Source organism: Cnephaeus nilssonii (assembly GCF_951640355.1).
Source record: "Cnephaeus nilssonii genome assembly, chromosome: 10".
NCBI lineage: Eukaryota > Metazoa > Chordata > Mammalia > Chiroptera > Vespertilionidae > Cnephaeus > Cnephaeus nilssonii.
Window position 1 is genome coordinate 14,630,542 of NC_137081.1, and position 24,729 is coordinate 14,655,270.

General features: G+C 42.2%; 2 protein-coding genes across 2 annotated transcripts; both read right to left on the bottom strand.

The window, feature by feature from the left end:
* Positions 1-1,613: 1,613 nt before the first annotated feature.
* On the bottom strand, positions 1,614-3,463 carry LOC307106538 (gamma-crystallin C-like; the record flags this gene model as incomplete). The annotated part of the gene is made up of 3 exons (XM_079783101.1): positions 1,614-1,886; positions 2,977-3,219; positions 3,317-3,463. 3 exons carry the CDS (start codon positions 3,461-3,463, stop codon positions 1,614-1,616), a joined length of 663 nt encoding a protein of 220 aa, XP_079639227.1.
* A 6,246-nt stretch (positions 3,464-9,709) lies between these two features.
* Positions 9,710-24,457, bottom strand: LOC307106202 (uncharacterized protein C2orf80). The gene is made up of 8 exons (XM_079782476.1): positions 24,415-24,457; positions 22,608-22,689; positions 20,349-20,431; positions 18,677-18,764; positions 18,215-18,286; positions 12,957-13,044; positions 12,557-12,678; positions 9,710-9,802 (listed from the first exon to the last, which is right to left on the bottom strand). Exons 1-8 carry the CDS (start codon positions 24,453-24,455, stop codon positions 9,794-9,796), a joined length of 585 nt encoding a protein of 194 aa, XP_079638602.1. The 5' UTR covers positions 24,456-24,457; the 3' UTR covers positions 9,710-9,793.
* Positions 24,458-24,729: the final 272 nt, after the last annotated feature.

Consider the following 24,729-nt stretch of genomic DNA (forward strand, 5'->3'; position numbering starts at 1 on the left):
CACATGTTAAAAGCAAGTTACAGAATAATATACACAGTATGATTCCACTTTTGTGTGGGGGGAGGGAGCATGTGTTTTATGAGATAGCTACAAAATGAGGGGAAACTTTGCAAAGGGTGTCCACCATGTAAACAAGTGTTAGCAATGAAGGACTCCCTCCACTTCTTTAAACATAGAATCTGTAAAGTAGTAAGGTTATGGGACATTTTTGCTTTGGAGAGAAAATTTCAACTTAAAAATAACTAAATTCTCTACTGATGAAAAGAATGGAAAATATTTTTAATATGCAGCGCTTTGCTTGTGAGCAAGGAGATTTCACTTCAATCAAAGGGCTCCCGAAATGATGGCTTTCTTCAATGTGCCTTTCGATTTGAGATTGTTCTTTTATAGTAAAAGAATTTTTATGTTTTATGGCACACTATATTATCTACTTGAAATAGTAATGTGGCCCTAGCGGATATAGTGTCAGCCTGTGGACCACAGGGTCCTGGGTTTGACTCCAGTCAAGGGCATGGACCTTGGTTGCAGGCTCCTCTCCAGCCCGGGCCCTCGTCAGGGCTCATCATGCAGGAGGCAACCGATTGATGTGTTTCTCTCACATCGATGTTTCTCTCTCTGTCTTTCCCTCTCTCTGTCTTCCACCCTCCCTAAAAATCAATGGGAAAATATCCTCGGGTGAGGATAGATAATAAACAGAAATAGTAACGTGTATCTCATCCATTTATTTGTATTAGCTGCTGTCACGTACAGCTATGCAGTGTCTGCCCTTCACGCAGTATTTGGCCCAGCTGCTGTACTGGCCAAGAGGTGCATCCCGATCTGAAGCCATTTTAGACTAGGAAGGAGGTTCTGCAACTGAGTCCAAAAGTTTGGCAATGGCCAGTGTCAGCCCTGGCATCAGTTACGTAGTACCGTGCTTGAGAGTGAACAAACCACAAGTCCTTATGTAGTATAATCGGGCTTTTTGCCACATGGGCTTTTCTTCACCACTCATCGCTGACCCTCTGTGGCCTCCAACCATGTCTTGGGTCAAAAAGAACGTTGTTCCTCAAAGCGGAGGCTGAAGGCTCCATTCTTCCCAGTCACCCTTCCTGATTCTCTACGTTGACCTGCCCTCCATTCTCAGGCAAGCTACCTCCTCTCTCCACCCCCACTTCTGAACCTGTTCAAGACTTACTCTACCTTGAAGCTCTTGTAGAGCCCCTTCCTATGTATTCACTCCTTAGCCCTACCAGACTGCTGTACCGATTTTTCGGTGATTTCCGAATCTCTGGTGACTCCTAATTTTCGGTACTTTGCCTAGACCTATTTTCTACAATGTCTCCAAGTTCCATCTTATTCTAACCACTTGCTTGCATGTAACTAACATTTTTCTATATCATGTTGATTTTTTCTCTTTAATGATCAGGAGCCCAGGTATAGGGGACAGTTAGGTTCAGGGCCTCAGGTCTGGTAGGGTTAAAGGCCTTTAGAAATGCTTCTTTATCAGGGACCATGGACCGGAGATTTAATTGGCACACAACGAAAGAAAAACAGAAGCCAGCAATTGCCAACAATACAGACGAAGTACTTTATTAGGTTCCAAAATGAGAAAATGGTGGTATGAACCGATTTCAGTATAAGTCCACCACCCTCCTCAGAGAGCCAGCCTTTGCATCCATGGCCCCCCAGTCGTGGGAGCTTCTGTACTCCTGGGGCCTCAGCAGGTACTGCCGTCCCCGGTAGTTGGGCATCTCGTAGAGGACCCAGCAGCCCTCCAGCACGTGGAGGGAGCGGACCTCACCCCGGTGGAAGCGGTCCTGGATGCAGGAGCAGTCCTCGCTCAGCTCCGTCATGTGGCCTTCGTGGTCCTCTCTCTCATACAGCCGCAGGCGGTGCGAGCCCGTCTGCTCCACCCACAGAGAGAAGAAGCAACCAGACAACAGATGAACTTGGCGGGCTGGGGTGTGGGATTGTCCATGTGAAACCTGAGACGCTAAGATTGCTGTGAATGCTGCGTATGGGTTTGTGTCCTACTCACATTAACAAATATTTGCATGCCTGTTCTCTATTTCAGATCTAGGAGACGAAATTCTTAAGAGATCCAAGGTTGGGTTAGAATCTATCAAGAGCTCAAAGATCTTGTTTTCTTAACTCCTAATTACCTAATTCCTTGATTCCTAGTGTTAAACCAATATTAGGGGGATAATGTAAAGTATTTGACTAGTATTCTTTTAACATGAGTGTCATCTCCCAAATTTATATACATATAAGTTTACCACTAAAGTAGGATTTTAAAAATCACATACTTCATTGAAAATTGGTTTGGTCGCTTGAATCCTAACTCAACTGATTTCCCAAATTAAGAGCAATTACTTTCCCCAAAGTTGAACATTACCTTTGAATAGCCTACACTATCAATAGAGTTTTCCATTTCTACTCGTCTACTAGTACAGTGGAAACTATTTCGTTCCTAGTCAATTCCCTTACTACTTACTATAGGTATAAATTAATTTGTTAGAAATACTGCCTTCTCTGTCCAACCAATTTCCCATTTGCAAGCTTTGCTTTATATCCCACTATGTTATTACATTTGTTACAGACAACTTTTGATTGACCTATTGGTAACAAACAAAACAGACTCTTTCCCTAAGTGAATTCTTCCCCATAGTCTGTGCTGTTTTTGTGCAAGTATCTATTTGAGCTTAGGCAAGTATCTAAAGCCCATTTAATCCTTGGGTGCTTTTATTTTTAAAAAAATAATTTTTTACTTATTTATTTAAGAGAAAGAGAGAGAGAGAGAGAGAGAGATCGGTTTGTGCCCTGACTAGAGATCAAACCTGCAACCTTAACTGTTGGAATGATGCTCCTACCAACTGAGCTATCTGGCCAGGGTAATCCTGGGGTGCTTTTAAAGGAAACCTCCTTCACCCCAACACCCCTCAATAATACTGTGAGGCCCCTCAGGCAGCGCGATCGCCATCAGGCCACACTCACCTGGGGGATGAGGCGGCAGGAGCGGACCGCGTCGCTGAGGCCCAGCCAGTGCTGGGGGTCGGGGTAGTCGCCGCGCCGCAGGAAGTACTGGGGGCCCTGGTAGTCGGGGCGCTCGTAGAGCATCCAGCAGCCGCTGTCCACGCGGACGGAGTTGCAGCGGCTGAGGTAGGGCTGCAGGTTGGGGTGGTCGCTGCTGCACTCGTAGCGGCGGCCCTGGAAGCCGCGGTCCTCGTAGAAGGTGATCTGCAAAGGAAGAATAACCCCCAGTGAAATCCTGTGCCCCCAGCAGATCTTGTGCAGAGGGTTTTATGGCCTCTTATTTCATCGGCGTCCCGCTCACCTTCCCCATGGCTGGCTGGCAGGCAGGGTCCGTGCATGGGCGCAGGGGCAGCGGCGGGTCTATATAGGGGCGGGCGGCTGCTGCGTTGGCAGGAACAGCACAAAGGGGCCCCGGGTGAGGAGGGGATTCCATGGATCCCTGTGCCATGCTGCGTCCAGGGGAAATGCCTGTGGAGTTCGCCCCCATTCTCTGGCATCTTCTAACGCTGTCCTGTACGTGTCCTATTGAGCCCCTACAGTTGCTTTTATTCGGATTCCCAGTGTTTTCTAAACTTACCAGCGCATCAGTCTGAACTTTTGACCTGAAATGCTTGTGTCTACACACATAATTCAGTTACGCCCCATGTATTTTCTGGGGGAAATCTACACCTTTCTAGAAGAGCCGCAGAATTCCAGAGGGGCCGTGGGGAAGCAGAAGGCCACAGCACCAATTTCCCTTGACGACAGAGACCCTCTAACTTACATTCTCTCTTTGTCCACGGCTTGCCAGTCTAGTACACGACACGAATCTGGATTCTGGTCTTTGCTAGTTTTGACAGATGCTTTAAGGCGGAGCGACTAACTTCCCTTTTGTACTTCATTTAACTAGAAATCAGCGGCTGGTAGTTACCTTGTGATAAGGATCAAGGGAAAGGCTTTTCGGGTCATTGGGTCCAAGACTAGGAAGTTTGTTGCTTTATTGCTTCCCAGGGCCGGGGGAGGGAACAAAGTTTCACGGACTGAGAATGTCTATTTAGTAGCCACATAAGCTCTCAGAACATGAGTTATTCCATAGTACTTATCTCATAGTACATAGTATGAAGGACAAGAAAGAAATAAAGAAGCGAAATAAAGAAAGAGGCCGGCTGGTGTGGCTCAGTGGTTGAGCGTCGGCCTATGAACCAGGAGGTCATGATTCCATTCCCGGTCGGGGCACATGCCCAGTGTGGGGCATGCAGGAGGCAGCCAATCAATGGTTCTCATCATCGATGTTTCTATCTCTCTCTTCCTCTCCCTTCCTCTCTGAAATCAACAAAAATATATTAAAAAAATAAAAAGTGACAGGGGAGAGCTTGCCTCCTCTCTCTCTTGGCCAGGAGACAATACAAAAAGAAGTCTGCAAACCAGGAAGTGGGCTCTCACCAGACACTGGGTCTGCCTGTACCCTGATGTTGGACATCCCAACCCCCAGAACTGTGAGAAATAAATGTTGGCTGTTAAGCCACCCAGCCTATGATATTTTTGTTATAGTAGACAGAATTAAGACAGCCACTCGCCTGTTTGAAACACTTCACTGACGCCCTTTGCCCTCAGAATCAAGTACCAGTTCCTTAGCACGGCACACCAGACCTGCCATCCTCCCTCTGTCCCCACACTTCCTGTCCGATCACACCCAACCACGTATAGCTTCCCAAATGCACAGTTATTTTTGTACCTCTCTTGTTTTTGAATGTATTGATCCTTTGCCTTGAGACACCAGTCCCACATTTTTCACCCAGAGAAATTTTACCCTTTCCTCAAGGCTCAGCTCAAGTATCAGTTCCTCTGCAAAGATTTCCTTGAACCCTTCATCTTCCAGGCTGATAAATCAAATTTAATACTGCTTATTTGATTCCCCAAGCATCTTGTTCATGCCACTGTAATGGTAATTACCATTTATGTAATGATTTTGTTTAGATATCTGTTCCTTGAAATAAATGGGGAGAGCCCAATAAGGGCAATGATAATTCTATCTTTAGTTTTGCATTCTCACTAACTGGCAAAACGAACTGGTATATTAAAGTTACTCAATAAATGCCTGGGGGATATAAACGTTACTCCCTAGTCTGGAGTTCATTGTTGTAATAGTCCACAGGACCAATTTCAAATGCTCAGCACACACTGGCATGCACACTCACATCAAAGTTCAGCATTTGCAACTTTCAATGTGTAAGATGACATAAGCACCCTGCATTTGATCTATCAAAGGGCCTTTATAACAGGGCAGATGACTCAGCAAAAACAGGGATGAGGTGTTGTTCCCCGGACCCTTGGCTCCTCACTAATTCTAATTTTTATGCCTTCCGGGTTGTCAAATTAATGCTACAACAGCAGCAGCTAATTCCAGAGTTTTGCCAGTGTCTGAGATCCAGCCAGCAGTTGACCTTACCACCCACCTTCTTGCTTCCTAGCAATTCATATGGAATTTATATCGCATACATGCTTGCTTACATGAGCAGAGATCATTTGATTGGCAGCCATGTAGACCAAACTATGCCAAACAAAGAGCCTGGGTAAAGGACCAAAGACTACCATCATAGAAACAACCGCTGGTTCCCTTTCTCAGCTAATCTTTGATGACCACTCAAATAGATGACGAGGAGACAGAGAGCAAACATGTCCCACCTCTGTTTAACTTCTATGGCATGTCTCTTTGAACACGTTAGCATTTGTGTTAAAAACAATACATTTCTCCTTGTTTAAGCAACAGGTGGTTGCTGGAAACCAATTACTGTTTCACTAATAGATGTGGACAGGAAGCCAGGAAGGCTGTCAACAACATTAAATTGCTCTAACCACTCACCCTTTAGTTGAGACATTGTTAGCTGAAGCAGCCTCCACCTCTGTTTACCTTGTGTAAATTTCTGTTATTTCCTCCCTACGGTGTTTTCCCCATAGCCTCAATAAAAGGGATGGCAGGGCCAGAGCAGGTAGTAGTTCTCCCGCTAGAGTTGGACTACTGCCTGGCCCCTCATATCGCCAAATTAAATGTCTTCTAGTCTCTTTTCATTTGTGTGCGGCCCTTCTCCAGAACGCGAACCCGGAACCGGAACCCTGGACCACGCGGGACGTGGAAAGGGGATGCCACAGGTGGTTCTGGGTGTCACTTTTGCTTTGACAAACCCACAAAGGAGAAAATTTGAACTCCCGAAGTCTGGAGGAGAGAGAATAAGACACATGCTAGCATCAGGACCTAACCCCATGGCAGCAGAGCAGGACGGTGGGAGAGGGAACCCATACAGAGGAGGGCCCTTTGAGGGTGTAACTCAATACAGCAGTTCTTGGAACTCCTTTATGGAATAGCTGCCATTTCAGTTTCAGAGACATATGTGGCAGGCCTTTTATCAAGTTGTTAAATAGGCCAGAAGCCATTGTGGATTCCAAAGGAAAAAGAGGAAGAAAACTATTTAAATTATAGGCTTTGTATTACAAATTAGGATGTGCAGGAAACAATGGTGTGTGTTGGGGATGTACTTTGACATGGGAATTATCTCAAATTGTTGATTCATCTCAACGGGGAAAAAGTTAGTGGGATCTTACAGGCTATCCCTTCTTCCATTCCACTTTTTCTGGCTGTCTTCCCCTCAGACCCTTTCAGTTTTTTGAGATCCCAACATCTACTTTAGAGAGAGTAGAGAGAGGAGAAAAGGTAGATTTAGGAGTTAGTTTGGGCATTATCACTTCCCATGACCACTCCTTACTGTTGACTTTTCTTTCTGTTGAGATTAGAGGGAGGATACCATTCTCTTTGCCTGTGCCCCAGTGATGGAAGCAACTGATTTTTCAAGAACAACTTAATCAATGAGATCCAGGGACTCTAATTTTCTGAGCTTCCAATGCAGGTGTTTCAGGATAATTTCCATGTCTGAAATCTGTGATATGACTACTTGGCAAATAGTGTAAAATTCAGCACTCCAAGAAATTTTGGGTTTCTAATTCATGTTTGATATATTATTATTGACCAACAGAGGACTGTCCAGGAAGCCAACACTAGAGTTGAAGAACTGAGATTTAGGAACAGTGAATTCCAAATAATTCAATAATCTATTTTCCAGGGAAGAAAACTTTATAAGTAGCCAAACCATGTGCTCCAGTTCCCCTGGAAAAGTACTGATTCATGCCTCTTGCCCCAGATTAGTACACCCCTTTACTCTAAAAAATGACTCAGGCCTGGCTGGCATGGCTCAGTGGTCAACCTATGAACCAGGAGATCATGGTTTAATTCCGGGTCAGATCATATGCCCAGGTTGTGGGCTCTATCCCCAGTGTGGGGTGTGCAGGAAGCAGCCAATCAATAATTCTCTTTAGTCATTGATGTTTCTATCTCTCTCCCCCTCTTCCTTCTGCTCTGAAATAAATAAAATTCTATTTAAAAAAATGATAGGAAGCTGACTTTTCATGTGTGCATGTGGTTTTGGTAAAAATCCTAAAATTCTTTTGCAAAGCACATAGAATTATATTTGGACTGGAAATCTCATGGAGGAATGGGGTATTGAAAATGGAATTGGGAGAAAAGGAACAGTGGCTGTTAGGATATGCATACAATAGGTGGGAGAGACCAGTTTATTTGTTTATGGAGCTACAGTAAGAGTCTAGATGCTAAGAATGAATTTCCTCATCAGCTAAGACTTGAATTATATAAAAGGAAGATGGTGGGAACAGCCAGAAAGGACAACCTGAGGTCTTTCAATACATACTTTGTAGCTGCAAAAATATCCTAGTAACATCAACTACAAATGGCTTGAGCCCAATTGAATTGAGCTTTCTTTGAACTTACATGGTTTAGTCTTTAAAATAATGCTGACAACAATGTCCTTTATCCCCCTTATTAGATGTTGTTTCCCCATTTTGAAAACACATGTCATTATTTTTGCCAAGTGCCAAAATTGCAAATGAATGTTTAGTAGATTGAAAGAAAGGCAGAACTCTATTAGTGCCAGAAACACAAGCTAAATACACACACACACACACACACACACACACACACACACACACACACATATATATATATATATATATATATATATATATATATATATATATATATAATTGATTTCAGAGAGGAAGGGAGAGAGAGATAGAAACATCAATGATGAGAGAGAATCATTGATCGGCTGCCTCCTGCATGCCCCACACTGGGGATTGCTCCTACAACCTGGGCATATGCCCTGACCGAGAACCGAACTGTGATCTCCTGGTTCATAAATCGATGCTCAACCACTGAGCCATGCCAGCCAGGCTTAATTTTCTATTATAAATAAATATTACTTTCGTGAATTGAACAAAACACAATTTTTAAATATATACATTTAAGTTGATGGAGAAAGCAGAAACTTTGGGAAATAGGCCTATTTTGCCATGTGATTATACTCTTCTCCTTGGGGTAAAATAGAGACCTCCTAAATGAGTGTCATGATGTGCCTGAGAGTTCCATCCCTGAAGTGTCACTGTTTCATAGAACCCAGGTGACTGCCTGCAAAGCTCGCTCCATTGCTGCCAACCTATTGATTTAGAAGCCACCCCCAGATATGCAGGCATAGAGGATGACTCTAACCCCCACTCACCTTTGTCATCCCATGTGTATGCAGAAAGATGATACCAAACACCTTTGTGCTTCATGACCCAGAAGGGGCTCTAAAAGGATCACCAAACACAACGAGCAATATTACACCATGCCAACTGTGAAAGTCCCCAGGCAGCATGCAAAGCAAAGGGAGAGACAGCAATAGCCACAACATAAAAATGTACCCTCACACGAGCAGCACCAGACAGACAAACAAACAAACAAACAAAACAAAGTCCCACGAAGCTAGACACCTGGCAGCATACCCAGAGACCACAGGTCACCGATACACTTCTCTGTCTCCCACCCAATGCTGCAGGTCTACTGGTAAACCTCAGGTACAGTTTTAGTAGCTGTAACCTCAGTGACAGCTACCAAAATCAGCATGAAAAAGGCTGCATTGGTCTCCCAGATACAGACTCACATCCGAATACATCACCATTTTCAGCAGAAGTCAACAAACCACATACGTGTTTTTGTGCATGTCAAACACACACACACACACACACACACACACACACACACACACACACACACACTGTTCTGCAAAGATAGCACATCAAAACCTTAAGAAAACACATTCATTTGGTCAAATTGTTACTACACATATTTACAAGCTAAGCCATATGCCTAATCAGCATTTTGGAAAGGTACTGAAAGACCAAAATATTTTCTTTTCCTCCTAATCATGATATTTTATTAAAAGAAAGCCTACACGCATTTTCTTGTAATGCTTTATTGAAAGGATTTCAAATGTTTCCATGTGACAACATAATAAAGGCAAATGATAGATTAATTTTATTTTGGATTGAAACTTTGGAAAACTGCCTCTTACTCCACCATTCTGCACTATTCAATGCTACACATTTGCAAAATGTGCTAAAAGCCAGCCTGCTCTGACATAGAAATACTATATATTCTTGGAATTCTCCAACCACAGTCTTCCACTCACAATGAAGTAGCATAAAATACACACATTTTTAAGACCCAAATGTAGCCGTATAATATGATTCTAAGAAAAGAACGTTCAACATCCAAAAATAACACTTCAATGCAGTTTGCATCAAAGCTAACTGTAAAGAAAAATATGCTGGCAAGAGTTGCAGTGTTGAGATGATGTTTCTTTTCCTCTCCCAGAGACTTTATTGTGAAGTCCCAGGGTGCAAGTCCAAGTTTCTAAGTGACCTGCAGAATAAAAGGATGATTCTGGTATCAGGCATGGTCACAGACATTAGCATTCAATCTATAGGGAGTTAAGATCAAATATCAGATACTAAGTTATTGACCATGATGGGTTAAGATGAATGTAGGTACAAAAGAATTTCCATGGAACTGTTCTGAGACATTTGGAAATTGAGTTATACTTTTCAACTAAATACAATATATGATCCCACATTGGATCCTCTACAGAAGGAAAAAATGTTTTAAAAAACATTATTGGGTCAATTGACAAAATTGTATATAGACAGTAGATTGGATCAAAGTATTAATGTTAGATTTTTCTGAAGTTGATAACTATACTATGGTTATTCAAGAGAATGACTTTGTTCTTAGGATGTACACACTAAAATATATGGGGTTAAAATGAGATGGTGATGTAACTGCAAATAGATCAAAAAATATGTATCTATATCTATATACAAAGAGAAAGAGACAGGAACAGAGGAAGAGAGAGAGGCAGAGAGAAAAATGATATAGCTAATAGAGCAAAACAGTAACAACTGGTGAATGTGAGTCAAATGTACACACAGGTTCTTTGTCGTACTCTAGCAACTTTTCTCTAAGCTCAAAATTATTTCCAAAGAAAATAAAATAGTAAAAGTAATACTTCGTTTGATGAACCACACCCACAGCCCATCATTTCTTTGCCCTTTAGCGGTTGTGTATTATGCTTACAGCATGTTGCTTTGAATTTCTTGTATATTGGTTTGAATTTAAACTAAAATGGCTCTCTCTCCATTTTGGATAGGGGGTGTTGACGTCTCCAATGAGGACAGTGAAGACCTCTGCTTCTCCGGCAGTTCTATGAGTTTTCACCTCATGGAGTTCGATGCTCTGTTGTTCAGTGACTACTTAAGGAATGTTATGTCTTTCCTGTATCATCATGCACTCCCCTTCTTTATCCCTGATAACGTTCCTTGCTTTGAAGTCAGCTCTGTCTGAAATTAATAGAGTTACTTTTGCCTTTTTTTTAATTAGTGTTAGCTTGGCATATTTTTATCTATCCATTTACTTTTCATCTATATGTGTCTTTATATTTCAAGTAGGTTTCTTATAGACACCATATAATTGGGTCTTGTTTTTTGATCCACTCTGACAATCTCTGTCTCTTTTCTTCTTCATAAATTTCATTATGAAATATTTCATACAGAAAAGTTGAAAGAATTGTACCATGAGATACATAGGCCCATACCCTGCTAATTCTGTAAACAGTTTTCCGTGTTTGCTTTAACATCCATCAGGGCAATTCTCTCTCCCTCTCCCCATCCATCGGTCCTCCTTCCTCTTGGGGGCAGCAGTGTACCCTGTGCCTTCCCCTTTCTTTCATTTCCAAGAAGAGTTGCTGATTTTTCAGTCTGTTCAGCTTTTTACTTGTTAGAGTGGAGTGTCGCTATCCAAGCCCCTTCTGCGTGGAAATGGAAACCAGGTCCCACAGACTGTCACTCACCTTCCTTCTTCCCTCCCACGATGCTGTGAGTTCCTCCGGAGTGGTAATAAGGGGGCACGTGCGTTACTGCCTGTGATAGTCCTGGCACTTTCTAAGCCCTTCCATGTCTATTAACAGTCCCTGTAACAACCCCATGAGGTACGTACTGTTATCATCCACTTTTTATAGAGGAGGCCAAGAGATTCACTTAGTAATTCACCCAAGTTATTAAATGGAGGAACCAGGTTTCAAACCTAGTTATCTGACTCCGGAATCCACACTCTTAATCACTAGAGTATGCTGTTTTCTGGCTCTTTGGTCTGATCCTATCCATTCCAAATTCATTTCCTAGAACTCTGCCCAATATTGACACTTTCCCAAGACATGATGTTGCTCATACCCATTTCTATTAGTAAATGAGGTACTAATACCAATACAGTCTAAAAGAAATATTTAAAACTGTTTTCCAGAATACCTGGATTTTTAACAAATAATTTCTCCTTTTCCCTTACTTTATGAAAAAAAAAAAAAAGGCTGGAAATATATAGAAAATCCTGACTAAGACATTGTTTCATCTTGAGGTTATAAAATTGTTTATCAGTTAAAATACGTGATATAATATCAATAAGCTATAAAGAAAAAGACTAAGAAGTTCAAATATATAAGATGAAAAACTTCTTTAAACAATAAACCGTGAAAGTATATTTCTCATACATTTATAAAAGAATGATTTCTTTAATAAAGATATTTGTTTATTTAATTTATTTCTTGGCTATTTCTAAAAAAAATCAATGTATAGCAATATTTGAATATCACAAGAAATATTAACAGTGGTTATTTCTAAGGAGAGGAAAGGGTGTGGATTTCACTTGTAATTTTTGTATTGTTTGAAATTTTTACTATACGCACATACACACTTATTTAAACCCACAGTATAACAGCTGGTTAACTTGTGAGTAGCATTTCTCAAAAGCTAAAAGATAATAGTGGTTAATATTTATTTAGGGTTACTCTATACAAGCACTGTTCTAACCTCTTAATATGTATAATCTCAGATAATCACCCCAAAAGCGTAGAGAGAGATACCATCATTCTTCCCATTTTGCAGAAGAGAAAACTAAGGAACAGAGAGGCTAAGTCACTTACCCGAAGTCACACAGTTGGTAAGTAGTAAGCTTTAGATTCAAACCCAGAAAATCTCATTCTAAAGGCTAGACTTTTAACTACAATATAAATAAAGTACTCCCCAACATCTGGTATCATTTTGGTCCAATTTGTGTTTTTAGACCTACTTTGCTCTTTGGCTGTGTGTCCAAAGGTAACTTTTTTGATGATTTCTGTCCCAGGGCATTCGCTTTCCTTGTAGAGCTGCTGGTGGCATTTTTATTAGTTGCTCCCCTTCTTAGCTTGACACCTAGAGACACATGTAGGAACAACAACAAAAACACCTTTTCAAAAACGAGTCCACCCACAGTTTTAGATCTTTCCCTTCATGAGTGCTTTGCTCCCATTACCAAGGAGTCTACGAAATACTTCCCTGGTTTCGATAGTAGAGGGAAATCAAGCCATACATACTCCTGGTTCTTGGGCATTCACCCAGAGAGATGTTCTTACCAAACCACCTTGGACCTGACGTGGTGAGAGCCCCTCCTGCGTTACATTTCTCTAACGGGTGGAAGTCAGCAGGCTTACTCTGTTTGCGGGCATATTCTGCTGCTTTGGGTGCTGTTAACACGGCCAAAGGGTGCAGGGAGAGGCGGAAAGGTGGAGCTCGGGGAACCTGAAAGGAAAACGGTCCTCCTTGGACACACTGCACACACTGTGCCGCTAACACCTGCTGCTGTGGCACTCGGCCTGCTTACCCAACCCCCCGTCCCAGACATTCCTAAGGGCCCCTGTGCAGCTCGGGTTTCATTTCATGCACCTTCACACCTTGTCTTCTACTCCCGCGCTTGGTTCCTCCTGCCTAGAATACCTCTTCACACACTGCTACTCCCCAGAGAGTTCCCTTTACCTGGAATGGCTGCTTCCTTCCTTTCCGCCCAGGGGCTCTTTTCCTGAAGGCCCCGACTTTTCCTTTGAGATGGGGCTCCAATATCACCTTTTCTGAGAAACGTGCCCAATGTCTCCACACCTTCACTCCCCTATGCTGGCCTTCCGCCCACTCCTCCACGCCAAGGCAGAATGACCGACTCTCATCTGTGAACTCCAAGCGTGTTGTCACATAGAACAAACCCAGTGTGTTGTGATTGTAACCCGCTGTCTGCTGCACGGCGCTGGCAACGTATTCAAGGCTACAACTGTCCATTCATTCATTCAACAAGTTTTCAGCGAGCACCTCCTGTGGTCCAGGCTCTGCTTTAGGAGCTGGGTGAGGAGAGACACTAACCTATTAGGCAACCAGGGTAATTATACAGCATGATAAGTTTAACAAATAAACTAAACAGATGATGTGCTAGCGAGTAACTGGACAGCCCCCACGTCAGACAGAAGGGACAGAGGCAGCAAGGGAAGCCACTGAGATATTTTTAAGCAGTAGGGTTACAAGGTCTGGCTCAGGTTTTTAAAAAGATCAGTCTGGCCCAGCTGTGTGGCTTAGTGGTTGAGTGTTGACACATGAACCAGAGGTCACGGTTCAATTCCCTGTCAGCGCACATGCCCAGGTTGTGGGCTTGATCCCCAGTAGGGGTCGTGCAGGAGGCAGCTAATCAATGATTCTCTCTCATCATTGAGTTTTTATCTCCCTCTCCCTTCCTCTCTCTGAAATCAATAGAGAATATATATAAATAGAGAATATAAATCAATAGAGAATATATATATCTATAAATCAATAGAGAATATATATATAAATCAATAGGGAATATATATATAATCACTCTGGCTGCTTTGTGGAGAATGGATTAAAGTATGGAAGGAGAGAGGCTGATTAACTAATTTAACCTTTTATCTCTAGTGCCTTAGAGAGTGCCTAGCACATAGTAGGCACTCAAATGTTATTCACTAGTTGAACTATAATTCTAGTCAAGGTAATAAGTGGTTGACAGCATGGACTTTGATGTCAAACTGGATGTATCAGAATGCAGGCTGAACCGTGTATAAGACATGTGACCTTGGGCGTGTCTTTTAACTTCTCTGTGCCTGTTTCTTCATGTGATAATAATGATACTGGTACCTACCTTATAGAATTGTGGTAGGGATGAAAGCGTTAGTGTATATAAAGTATTTAGAGTAGTGTTTGGCACATAGTACAATACTGTATAGTAGCTTTAAAATTAATAATAATAATAATAAATATTTACATTTATCAGCATCATCATTTCTCTCCCTGACTCAGTTCTCTTTTTTGTGTAGAACTACCCATGGCAACAGCTTGGCCACCAACTCCTTTAGGGAATCCTGCCTCATCTACCAGAAAAAGGTTGAGTAATTGCTGACAAATGACGTATCAGAGCCAGGAGGCCTGAAATGATTAACACCCCCCACAAGATCAACAACTTTCTGCTTTCTCACTGATAGAGATTCGGGTTTTAGGTTTACAGGAGTAAATCTAAGGAGTAAAAGTTGATGACACAAGTCTTTTTACGCACGTCAACAAAGATGCCATCTCATCAACAGGACACCCTTGCATGATGTATAACGGAGGCAAAAACAAAAAGACAAGGACAACAAAACAAATAATCAGTTTTAGATTTCCAGGTCAGTGGAAAATATTCTGCTCTATCTTTGTCATCCAAAACTCTTAATGACCACACTCCTAATGAGCAAGTTCCCACGTAATTGGTATCATCTTCGAAGTAGGTAGAAATTGAACTCCAAGATAATTGTGTGGTTTATATATAGGTGGGGTATTTTTTTTTGGGGGGGGGATGTCTTTTTTTTTTTTTTTTAAAGAAAGGGACTACATTTATATATTATTTTGTCTTTTTCAACAGGAATGACTGAGCAGAGAGCTGGAAGAAGCCTGCTTCCTGACCATTGGGTGGAACTGTGGTACCAGCCCTGGTCTGCCCACCTCCAGACTCCATTCACCTGAGAAGTAAACTTCTGTTTTTCACTATTATTATGGGCTTTTGGTTTCCCACAGGAAACCAGTATTAAACAATAAATGAGGACGTGTTCTCTTTACCGATGGAACAGTTTAGAGCCACCTCAGCAGGGGCACTTTTATTTTTGACCTCAGTCTTCTATTCAAATGGCAAAGATATTGATTGAGAGTTCACTTCATATCCAGCATTGTAAAGAATTAAACATAAATTATGGCCTCTAACCTCAGAAGCAAATCATCTATTCAGAAAGGTGACCCTAAAACAGTGGTCGGCAAACTCATTAGTCAACAGTACAACGATTGAAATTTCTTTTGAGAGCTGAAAACTGACTTCTGCGCATGGGCCACGAAGTTTCAGTCGCACTGTACGTGTGCGCCCACACGTGGTATTTTGTGGAAGAGCCACACTCAACGGGCCAAAGAGCCGCATGTGGCTCACGAGCCGCGGTTTGCCGACCACTGCCCTAAAACACTGAAAGTAATTGAAAGGAGGCTTTATATAAGTATGGGGCAATTGCAACTATAATAGCAATAGCCCTTCAGGTTAATGTATGCCAGGCACACAAAAAAGAGAGAGAGAGAGAGAGAGAGAGAGAGAGAGAGAGAGAGAGAGAGAGGGGGAGAAAGATTGGCTCATGTTTGTTTGTTTTTAGTGGTTAGACACCTATATAACTTATGAAGTGATCCCCTTGACAAGTTTAGCCATACATCACTCTTTTAAAAAATATATATTTTTATTGGTTTCAGAGAAGAAGGGAGAGGGAGAGAGAGATAGAAACATCAATGATGAGAGAGAATCTTTGACTGGCTGCCTCCTGCATGCCCCCTACTGGGGATCCAGCCCACAACCCGGGCATGTGCCCTTGACCGGAATCGAACCTGGGACCCTTTAGTCCGCAGGCTGATGCTCTATCCACTGAGCAAAACTGGCTAGGGCAGTGGTCGGTGAACTCATTACTCAACAGAGCCAAATATCAACAGTACAACGATTGAAATTTATTTTGAGAGCCAAATTTTTTAAACTTAAACTTCTTCTAACGCCACTTGTTCAAAATAGACTCGCCCAGGCCGTGGTATTTTGTGGAAGAGCCACACTCAAGGGGCCAAAGAGCCGCATGTGGCTCGCGAACCGCAGTTTGCTGACCACGGGGCTAGGGCAAGACATACATCATTCTTGGCGCACTTAGAAGATACAAGACGGATGCTTTTCAAGCTCCAATTGCCCTATTTACTGGGGCAGATCGAACCTGATGATTTTAAAGGTCACTTCCAGCTCAGATATTCTCTGAGTCCCGATAATCTGATGACTCATGCAAGCCATTAATGTAGCTTTTAAATATAGAATGAAATTCAAATCCTAAATCTAGAGTTAATCATATCTTTTTTACTTTAATGCTACTTATTAATAGCTTCATCGTGGCATAGTAACAGTATTGTTATGATTGTTATTTCTCGATTCAAGTACTTCTTGAGTGCCAAATTATGTCCAAAGCACATTCAACAAAAATTTCTTCCAATAGAAAGGGGGAGGGGGCGAAAAGAAGGCAGATGTGTGTAAGGGCCTCTCTTTTCTTTTTTCCCCTTTCTCCATCAAATGGAGTTGAAGAATATTTGTATGGCTTGCTTTATTTGTTGAAGGAAGACCTGTGCTCCTTTTTCTCCAGTTTAAACTTGAGCAGGACAGTTTGTATTTGTCTGAAGCTATTTCAGTAACCCTCACTTACTTGGCCCTTGGTTGACTTCTATGGGTCCAAGGTCCTGAGCAGAAAAATGGTTCCCCATCAGCAAAAACAGCTCCCTATCAGGAGAAAAACCTGAAGCTATTAAAATTGGCGGGCCCATGATGCCTTTCTGTCACCAGGTGGCAGCAAAGAGTCCTGGAGAAAGCCATCCGGCCTGTGCACAGTACTCACATGGTATCATGTGGGCAGTTCTGGAGGCTGGAAATTCGACATAATCTGATTAGTATTCAGCAGGGCTTTAAAAGCTCTTGCTTGGGAAGGATGTTAGCTGTGGCTTAGGTCCTAAGCAACAGGAGATATTTTATCTGAAGGAGTCAAAGGTCATTCAGATATATGCAGCAATTAGAGAGGAACTTTTGGCAATAACTTTTTTTTTTATAGCAACCCATCTCCTAGTTAAATTTTTTAGGTCCTAAGCCTTAGGAGATATTTTATCTGAAGGAATCAAAGGTCATTCAGATATATGCAGAAATTAGAGAGGGACTTTTGGCAATAACTTTTTTTTTTATAGCAACCCATCTCCTAGTTAAATTTTTTAGGTCCTAAGCCTTAGGAGATATTTTATCTGAAGGAATTAAAGGTCATTCAGGTATATGCAGCAATTAGAGAGGAACTTTTGGCAATAACTTTTTTTTTTATAGCAACCCATCTCCTAGTTAAATTTTTTGAAATTATTAAGCCCCAAGGAGCGTTTTAAAATAGCTCCTACAATTTTACTTTATTTGAAGTGCTATATGTCCATTGGGAGGTTTTGCTAATTCCCTTATTTAAGATGCGGAGGGAGTCCTCACGGCAGCTGACCTGCCCACAAGAGAAAGGCCTGAGCAGGGAGGATCTTCGGAGGCCCACAGGGGGTAGGCGATCCTCAGAATCTTGTATTTGCAGCTCAAAGCATATCATACCTTTTGTGACATCTCATGGTTTGAAATAGGCACAGTGTTGCCCAGCCAGTGTGGCTCAGTGGTTGAGGGTCTACCTCTGAGCCTCCAGGTCAGGAAAGCATTTTACAAACATTTATTACCCAAGTAAGATATGGCTACATCTGGTTTTGTACATTTTGATATAAAACTGTTATTGGATGCCTAAAAGTACAACATTATAAATGTGTCAAATAAATTTTTTTCTTAAAATCCCCCGAATTGATAGACTCAGGTCACCCCTACCTTGGTAGCACCAGAATTGGCAGAAGAATCCGCCCCGTAAATTTTAAAGACTTCCTCGATTGGGGTGCTGTTCTGTTAAACAACAACAAAATGTATTATCATATGGCTTTTGTTTGGGCACAAGACAAAGCTGTTATAGCTCCAGGATGCCCAGCACTGTGCCTGTGTGGCACGGGCACTAAATAAACAACTTCTGAATAAGTTGATAAATCAGAATATGCCGAATCCAATTAGTTATGCATTTCATTCTGGGGTCTTTTGCCCCTTAAATAAATGTTTTCACAATACAACATAGAAGCAAAAATCTTTTTGTTATAACTTTAAAAAATGAAACATTTAATATCAGTACATCTTACACATTTATAAGCATTGGTGAAAGAGAAAGTAAATATGCATTAATATCAAAATGTGCATAGAAAATATAGCATCTTCATGTATACAAATAGTGTTTTTTTTCCTTACCATTAAGATTCCAGCATAAGATGATAAGATCATTGCTTCTCTTTCTCTGTGGTTTGGGTAAATGGGTCGGCCACGAAAGGGCCTTTTCCTAAGGGGGAACATGAATAAATAGAATGGAGGGTTTATTCTTATTGTTTTTGACACCTGCTAAGGTTGTGATAATAATCCATAAGTAATCTCCAATGGCCACGTGCTATGTGCTATGCACTTGTTCACAAAACTGATATGATGAACCCACCACCTTTGAATTTTGAATCTTCCAGCAGTGGTGATGAATTTGCCCTCATCTATCCAAGTTTTCACAGCTATCAGACATGGGCTGACTGGTCACTATGGTGGACAATTATGGATTTGCCAACCAGGATCTTTTCCCTTCTTGTGGCAATTTGCTTGGGGGAACTGCCTTACTCCACTGTAAGCCTAAGTGCTTCGAGGGGAGGTGAAAACACCCCCGGATCCCAAAGATTGGAAAACACACTGTGGACTAAGCTAGTCACGGTCTTCCATCCCCCACTCCACCCCCAGACAAGTCAGGGTTAACAGAGCTATTGAGACACAATTCTGTGACTTTTAGGAATGCATTTTTCCCTGGACTGAATTTTGCAATAAAGTAGACTGAAACTAAGAACAGTGTCTAGCCAGAGGAAATAGTCAAGAGGTAGGTCTTGATGACATGGTTGCAGTTTGAATTAAGTCCTGCCTCAGACAGAGCTACTCATGGATATTCAAATACAGAAGCAATAAATCTCCTCCCCCCCCCTCCTTTTCTCTCTCTCTCTCTCTCTCTTTTTTTTTTTTTTTTTTGCTTAAGTCTGCTCAAACTGGATTTTCTGCTTATTATAACTGCACGCTAACTGATACAGCCATCCAGGGCCAGGTGTGTGTTCTAAGGCCATGGAACGGAGAAAAATAATGCCTCTGGAATAAGCTGTTCAATCCTGGTCTCATTAGTTCCATGTTCTTGCCAATTGAGTGTGTCTGCCTGGCACACAGGGAGAAAATGCTGATAATCCTGGAAAGAAAATTATTCTACAATTCAAACAGCTCAACTCAGGTACCTATCTGGTCAAATGCTTAAGAAGTTGCGTTCGACGGTCCTTATGAAAAGATCACAGCCTTTGCCCACAGAATTGGCCATCTGAACAATCCTGGCCTGTGCACAATAAAGCACCATCTTATTGTAAGGGAGAACATTCTATGCAAGAAAGATTTTCATGTGATAGAAACCAATTAGGCCCTAGCTGGTTTGGCTCAGTGGATAGAGCGTCAGCCTGTGGACTAAAGGGTCCTGAGTTTGATTAAGGTCAAGGGCACATGCCTGGGTTGCGGGCTCCATCCCATGTGGGGTGTTCAAGAGGCAGCCGATCAATGATTCTCTTTCATCATTGATGTTTCTATTTCTCTCTCCCTCTCCCTTCCTCTCTGAAATCAATAAAAAAAAATATATATATATTTTTAAAAAGGAAACCGATTAGCAGAGATGTAACAAATGTAAACACTATGTGACTTCCCCAAGTTGACAGCTGTGGGGTTTCTTCAGATTTCTGGTTGCAGAGGGATACTCCCCTGCAGTGCTTTCACATCAGAGCTCACGGTGGAAGACACCAGTTAGAACTTCCTCTTTCATTTCTCATAGTCACACATTAAAAAAACAATAACTATTTCAACTTACACTTTCTCCCACTCCAGCCAAGTTAAGTCTTCTGAGCGATCCAGCCACTGCAAAGCAACACTGATGGCCAAGTCATAGTGTGCCTGGAAGCAGGAAGCACAGAGAGCAAAGGAACAGGCTTAGACATTGGCCAAAGCCCTCCCTGGGCCCAATGACAATGGCTCTGCTAAACCTGTTCTACTGTTTTGTCCGCAATGCTGAGGACCATTAGCTCTGTCCAGTAACCTGATGCTCAGACAGAAATCATAGCGATCTTCAGGCATTGCCTTCACCTCCCACTAGAGCAGGGGTTTTTGTTGATTTTATTTTATTGTCTTTTTGTTTTGTTTTGTTTTGTTTTGTTTTGTTTTGTTTTGTTTTGTTTTGGCTTCTGTGGATCAAAACAGAAAAGAGAGATTATTGGAAAGAATATTACACTGGGAATCAGCGAATCTGGACTCACATCTAGGTATGGCCAATAATTGGTAGTGTATCCTTAGGTGAGCAATTGATGTTCTGTGGGCCTCAGTTTTAAGTTTTGTTGGTTGTTTTTTTTTTTTACTTTTAAAAAAATTATTTTCATTACCATTTATCCCCCCCCCCATACCTTCTTCCACCTCCACCCACTCCCCTCCTCCCTTCACAATCACCATACTCTTGTCCCTGCTCATGAGTTCTCTTTTTTCCCCTTTTTGTCTCAATCCCACCACCCCCTAGCCCTCACCCCTTAAAATTTTGAAGTAGAGAAAGGTGCAGGTGGAGGAAGAGGGACCCAGAGAACAGTTTCTAATTCTGTAAGTAGAATGACAGAAATGTGTTCCCGGGACACAGGGCAACTGATGTGTCCACTGGGAAATCCTGGGAGGCTTCAGAGAGGAGGCTGTGGTGGAACTGGGGCTTGGAGGGGAGGGTTTATGGAGGTGGTGAAGGACCTCCAGGTGAAGGGGTGAGCATGAGCAAAAGGCTGAGGTAGACCTGATTAAGTGACCTGCTAAGAGACTCATACAGAAAGCTGAGGACCAATTCCAGTGAAGGTCAGTTTGACTTGGGCATTTTCAGATGGGTTCTAAGGTTTTATCTCGCTCCCATATTTTCTAAAACAATGTGATTATTTCTATTTCTTCCAGGGGCTGAACCAGACTGAAAGTGAATTAAAAGAAGAAGGAAAAAAAAAAAAAGAAAGAAAGGAAAGAAATGGACCGTGATCAGTTGTTGAAACTTAATCCAAAGACTGAAGGGTGGACTGGTAACACTGGCATCATTTATTAGAAATGCAAATTCCCAGCCCCACCCCCGACTTCCTGAATCACCACGGCCTTGTAATAAGACCTCATTAAAGTTTGAGAAGCAATTATCTAATTGACTTAATTTCTCCATCTAATACGTGCACTGAGAAGCACTTAAGAAAACCAAGGCCTGACCGCTTACTCAGCCCCAGGGAAGTCAGATAGAGAGAAGGGGAGGAGGGAGGGATCCTTTCTTCCCTACTAGTGCAAGGACAGTAAATGGGAGGATAAAGAAGCTGAGGGTTTACTAGTTTCTTTTGAATTAGATCTTCACACAGTTTCTTTCTTAACTTACGGGAAGTGAACTTTTATTACATAACATGAACCCAAGGTTCAACACAAATAATAATAGAAAGGATTTTAGGATTATTCAATTATTTGGTTTTCTCCATTAATGCACATAGTAAAAAACAAAACAAATAAACAAACAACAACAACAAAAAACACACCCAGTATTGCCCTAGCTGGTTTGGTTCAATAGAGCATCAGCCTGCAGACTGAAGGGTCCTGAGTTTGATTAAGGTCAAGGGCACATGTCCAGGTTGTGGGCTCCATCCCATGTGAGGCATTCAAGAGGCAGCTGATCAATGATTCTCTTTCATCATTGATGTTTCTATCTCTCTCTCTCCCTCTCTAAAATCAATAAAATATATATATTTTAAAAATCACCCAGTATTATATTTGAGAACTACAGGATAGCTAATTTTGTCCAAAAAATGTTAACATCATATGTAATATTTGCCCTTGCATCCATTTTGCTTTATAATCTTTTCTAATGCAAATAGCAAAAGTCACATGACTTTTATTTTCTCATTCTTCTTGCTTTCAGTTTAATGAGTTGAAAAGACCATGTGGAGAATGCTAGGATGAGATGAGAAAGAGGCCATTCTAGAGGACCAGGGTCAGCCTTGTTTATTATATACATTATGTACATTATGTCCCCTTCATTAACATGTAACACAGATGTGACTTCCACCCGCATGCCTTTCTTTACCATATCATCTAGAAAGGTGAGTTGCCTTCTTCCTTTTGGGTCAAATTCCTTTTCTCGAAGTCTGATGCCAATATAATCTCCCCTTAAAAGCAAGAGAGCAGGATTGAACCACTGGGAATGACACGGGAGTTCCATCTGCAGATGGGGGTTCCTGCCCAGCCCCTCCCGCCCGCCCAACACAAGAGCAGTCACTGACAGCTGTGGGAGCCGGGCTCATAATTCCTCCTTTTTATCTGGAGAATTATTTGGCTACTTTATTACCCAAATAACACTATTTTGATTTAAAAGGCAATTCTGCAATGCTGTAGGCTTAAAATGTCTCACCATAATGAAATTAAACCACATTTATCTAAAAACTAAACGCACATAGCGGGCCCAGGATTTATAGGAAAGCAGGGAGTAGGATAAATCCCCACATGCAGAAAAGGTTCACAAAAATGAAAGGATTGAGACCCACTGTTTACAATAAAGATTCCCTTGCTAACCATGTTAAATTCGGGCAAAATGTCAAAGAGGTTGATACATTTCGGTCCAGATGTATTCTTTTGCTTTTCCTCGTTGGAATGCAAATACCCTCAGGAGGAGTTAGACATAAAAATGTGCTAGTAAGTCCAGATCCTTCCAGAGGACAGAATGAGGGCCCTGGGAGGAGAACAGAGGGGCTGTTCTGAGAAGTCAGGAAGAGGACTGGATGCAGGATAAGGGGCCCTGGGATCCATCTCCACACTCCTCTGGTCTTCCCAGGAGGCCACACTTCCGGTCGTCAAGGTCTTTGGCACACACTTTGGGCAAGTAACCTTGCGAGGGGTAAGTCTGTTTCTGCCTTCTCAAACGCTTCTGGTTTATTACACTTAGATTGATAAAAATCCTCCATTTTTTTCTCTGTAATTCCAAGGTACTTTATTTCGAGTGCCCTAAATGTATTCTTTGGCTATAACTTTATGTTGACATCCCTTTTGAAATTCCAGTTCTAGGTGGAGGAATTGGCATTCCTGATTATGGTTTGTTCTTGATTACAGTTTGGCCTCCAAACACGTACCTGTAAACATCTGTGAATTCACACATAGTTTACTCCAGCGTTCCTTAAGGACTTCTTCCGAGATCATTATCTTAGCAGCCGAGAGAGCACATTGGATGGGGATTGTGACAAAGTCTTTGATGAAAAGGGTATTATCATTGTGCCTATAATTCAGATGAAATAGGACATAGCTGCCCCTCCACCCCCGGCCTTTTTATATCGTCTGTTATTTTCACCAACCTCTTAACAAAACACCAAGCCAAAGAAAAGCTAGCACAGGAGAAAAACATGTTTCCATGGGGAGACTTAATATTTTCTTTTGTTTGTTTAAAAATAAAAGTTCCGATGGCAAGAAACAGGAGATGAATTATTGAGTTGATCGGACTGACCATAAAGAGAGGCAGAGGCTGCAATTTCAATGCTGGGCCCTTGGGCACATTTTTCAGAAATCTCCCCTCTGTCTTTTCCAGCAGATCCCTCTCAAAGGCACACCCTGCCCAGCCCAGCTGACAGGGCTGCGGTCCCGGATCTTAGGCTCCGGAACAGGGGTGCCTCGGATGAGCATGCTGCTGGCAGAAGCAACCTCCCAAGAGATTCAGCATCGGGCTTTGCACCACGTGTGAGGCCTCTGTGTGAGACAGAGGCCAGATTGTCTGGCTTTTTTTCCGATGGTGCAGGAATAAAATCTTCCTGAGATTTTTACCCTCCTGCCAATGTCAGACCATCCATGACAGGAAACCCACCCAATGCTGAGTGTGGTAAGTGAAAGTGAGTCTCAGTCTTACTTACAGGAGCCTTTTCATTTCCTTCTTTAGGAGCCTTCTTTCCATGATGAGAGGCTGACCCAGCTGCGCAGGTATCTGCAGCTTACACTGCACCTGGTGTCTGTTAGGAAGATGCAGTCTCTCTGAGCCAAGGAGCTACAGCAGCAAATCAGAGAGAATTGGAGTTAGGGACGCTATCACTCCAAATACCAGTCATGGAGTCCCAGGCTCTGGAAGGGATCTGAGAATGTGCAGGGCTCAGGCCTCTGATCCAGCAGGTTCCTGGGCAGAGAGCTGTCTGGCGGCCAGTGCACTGTACCTTGAGTGTACCCGGCACTTC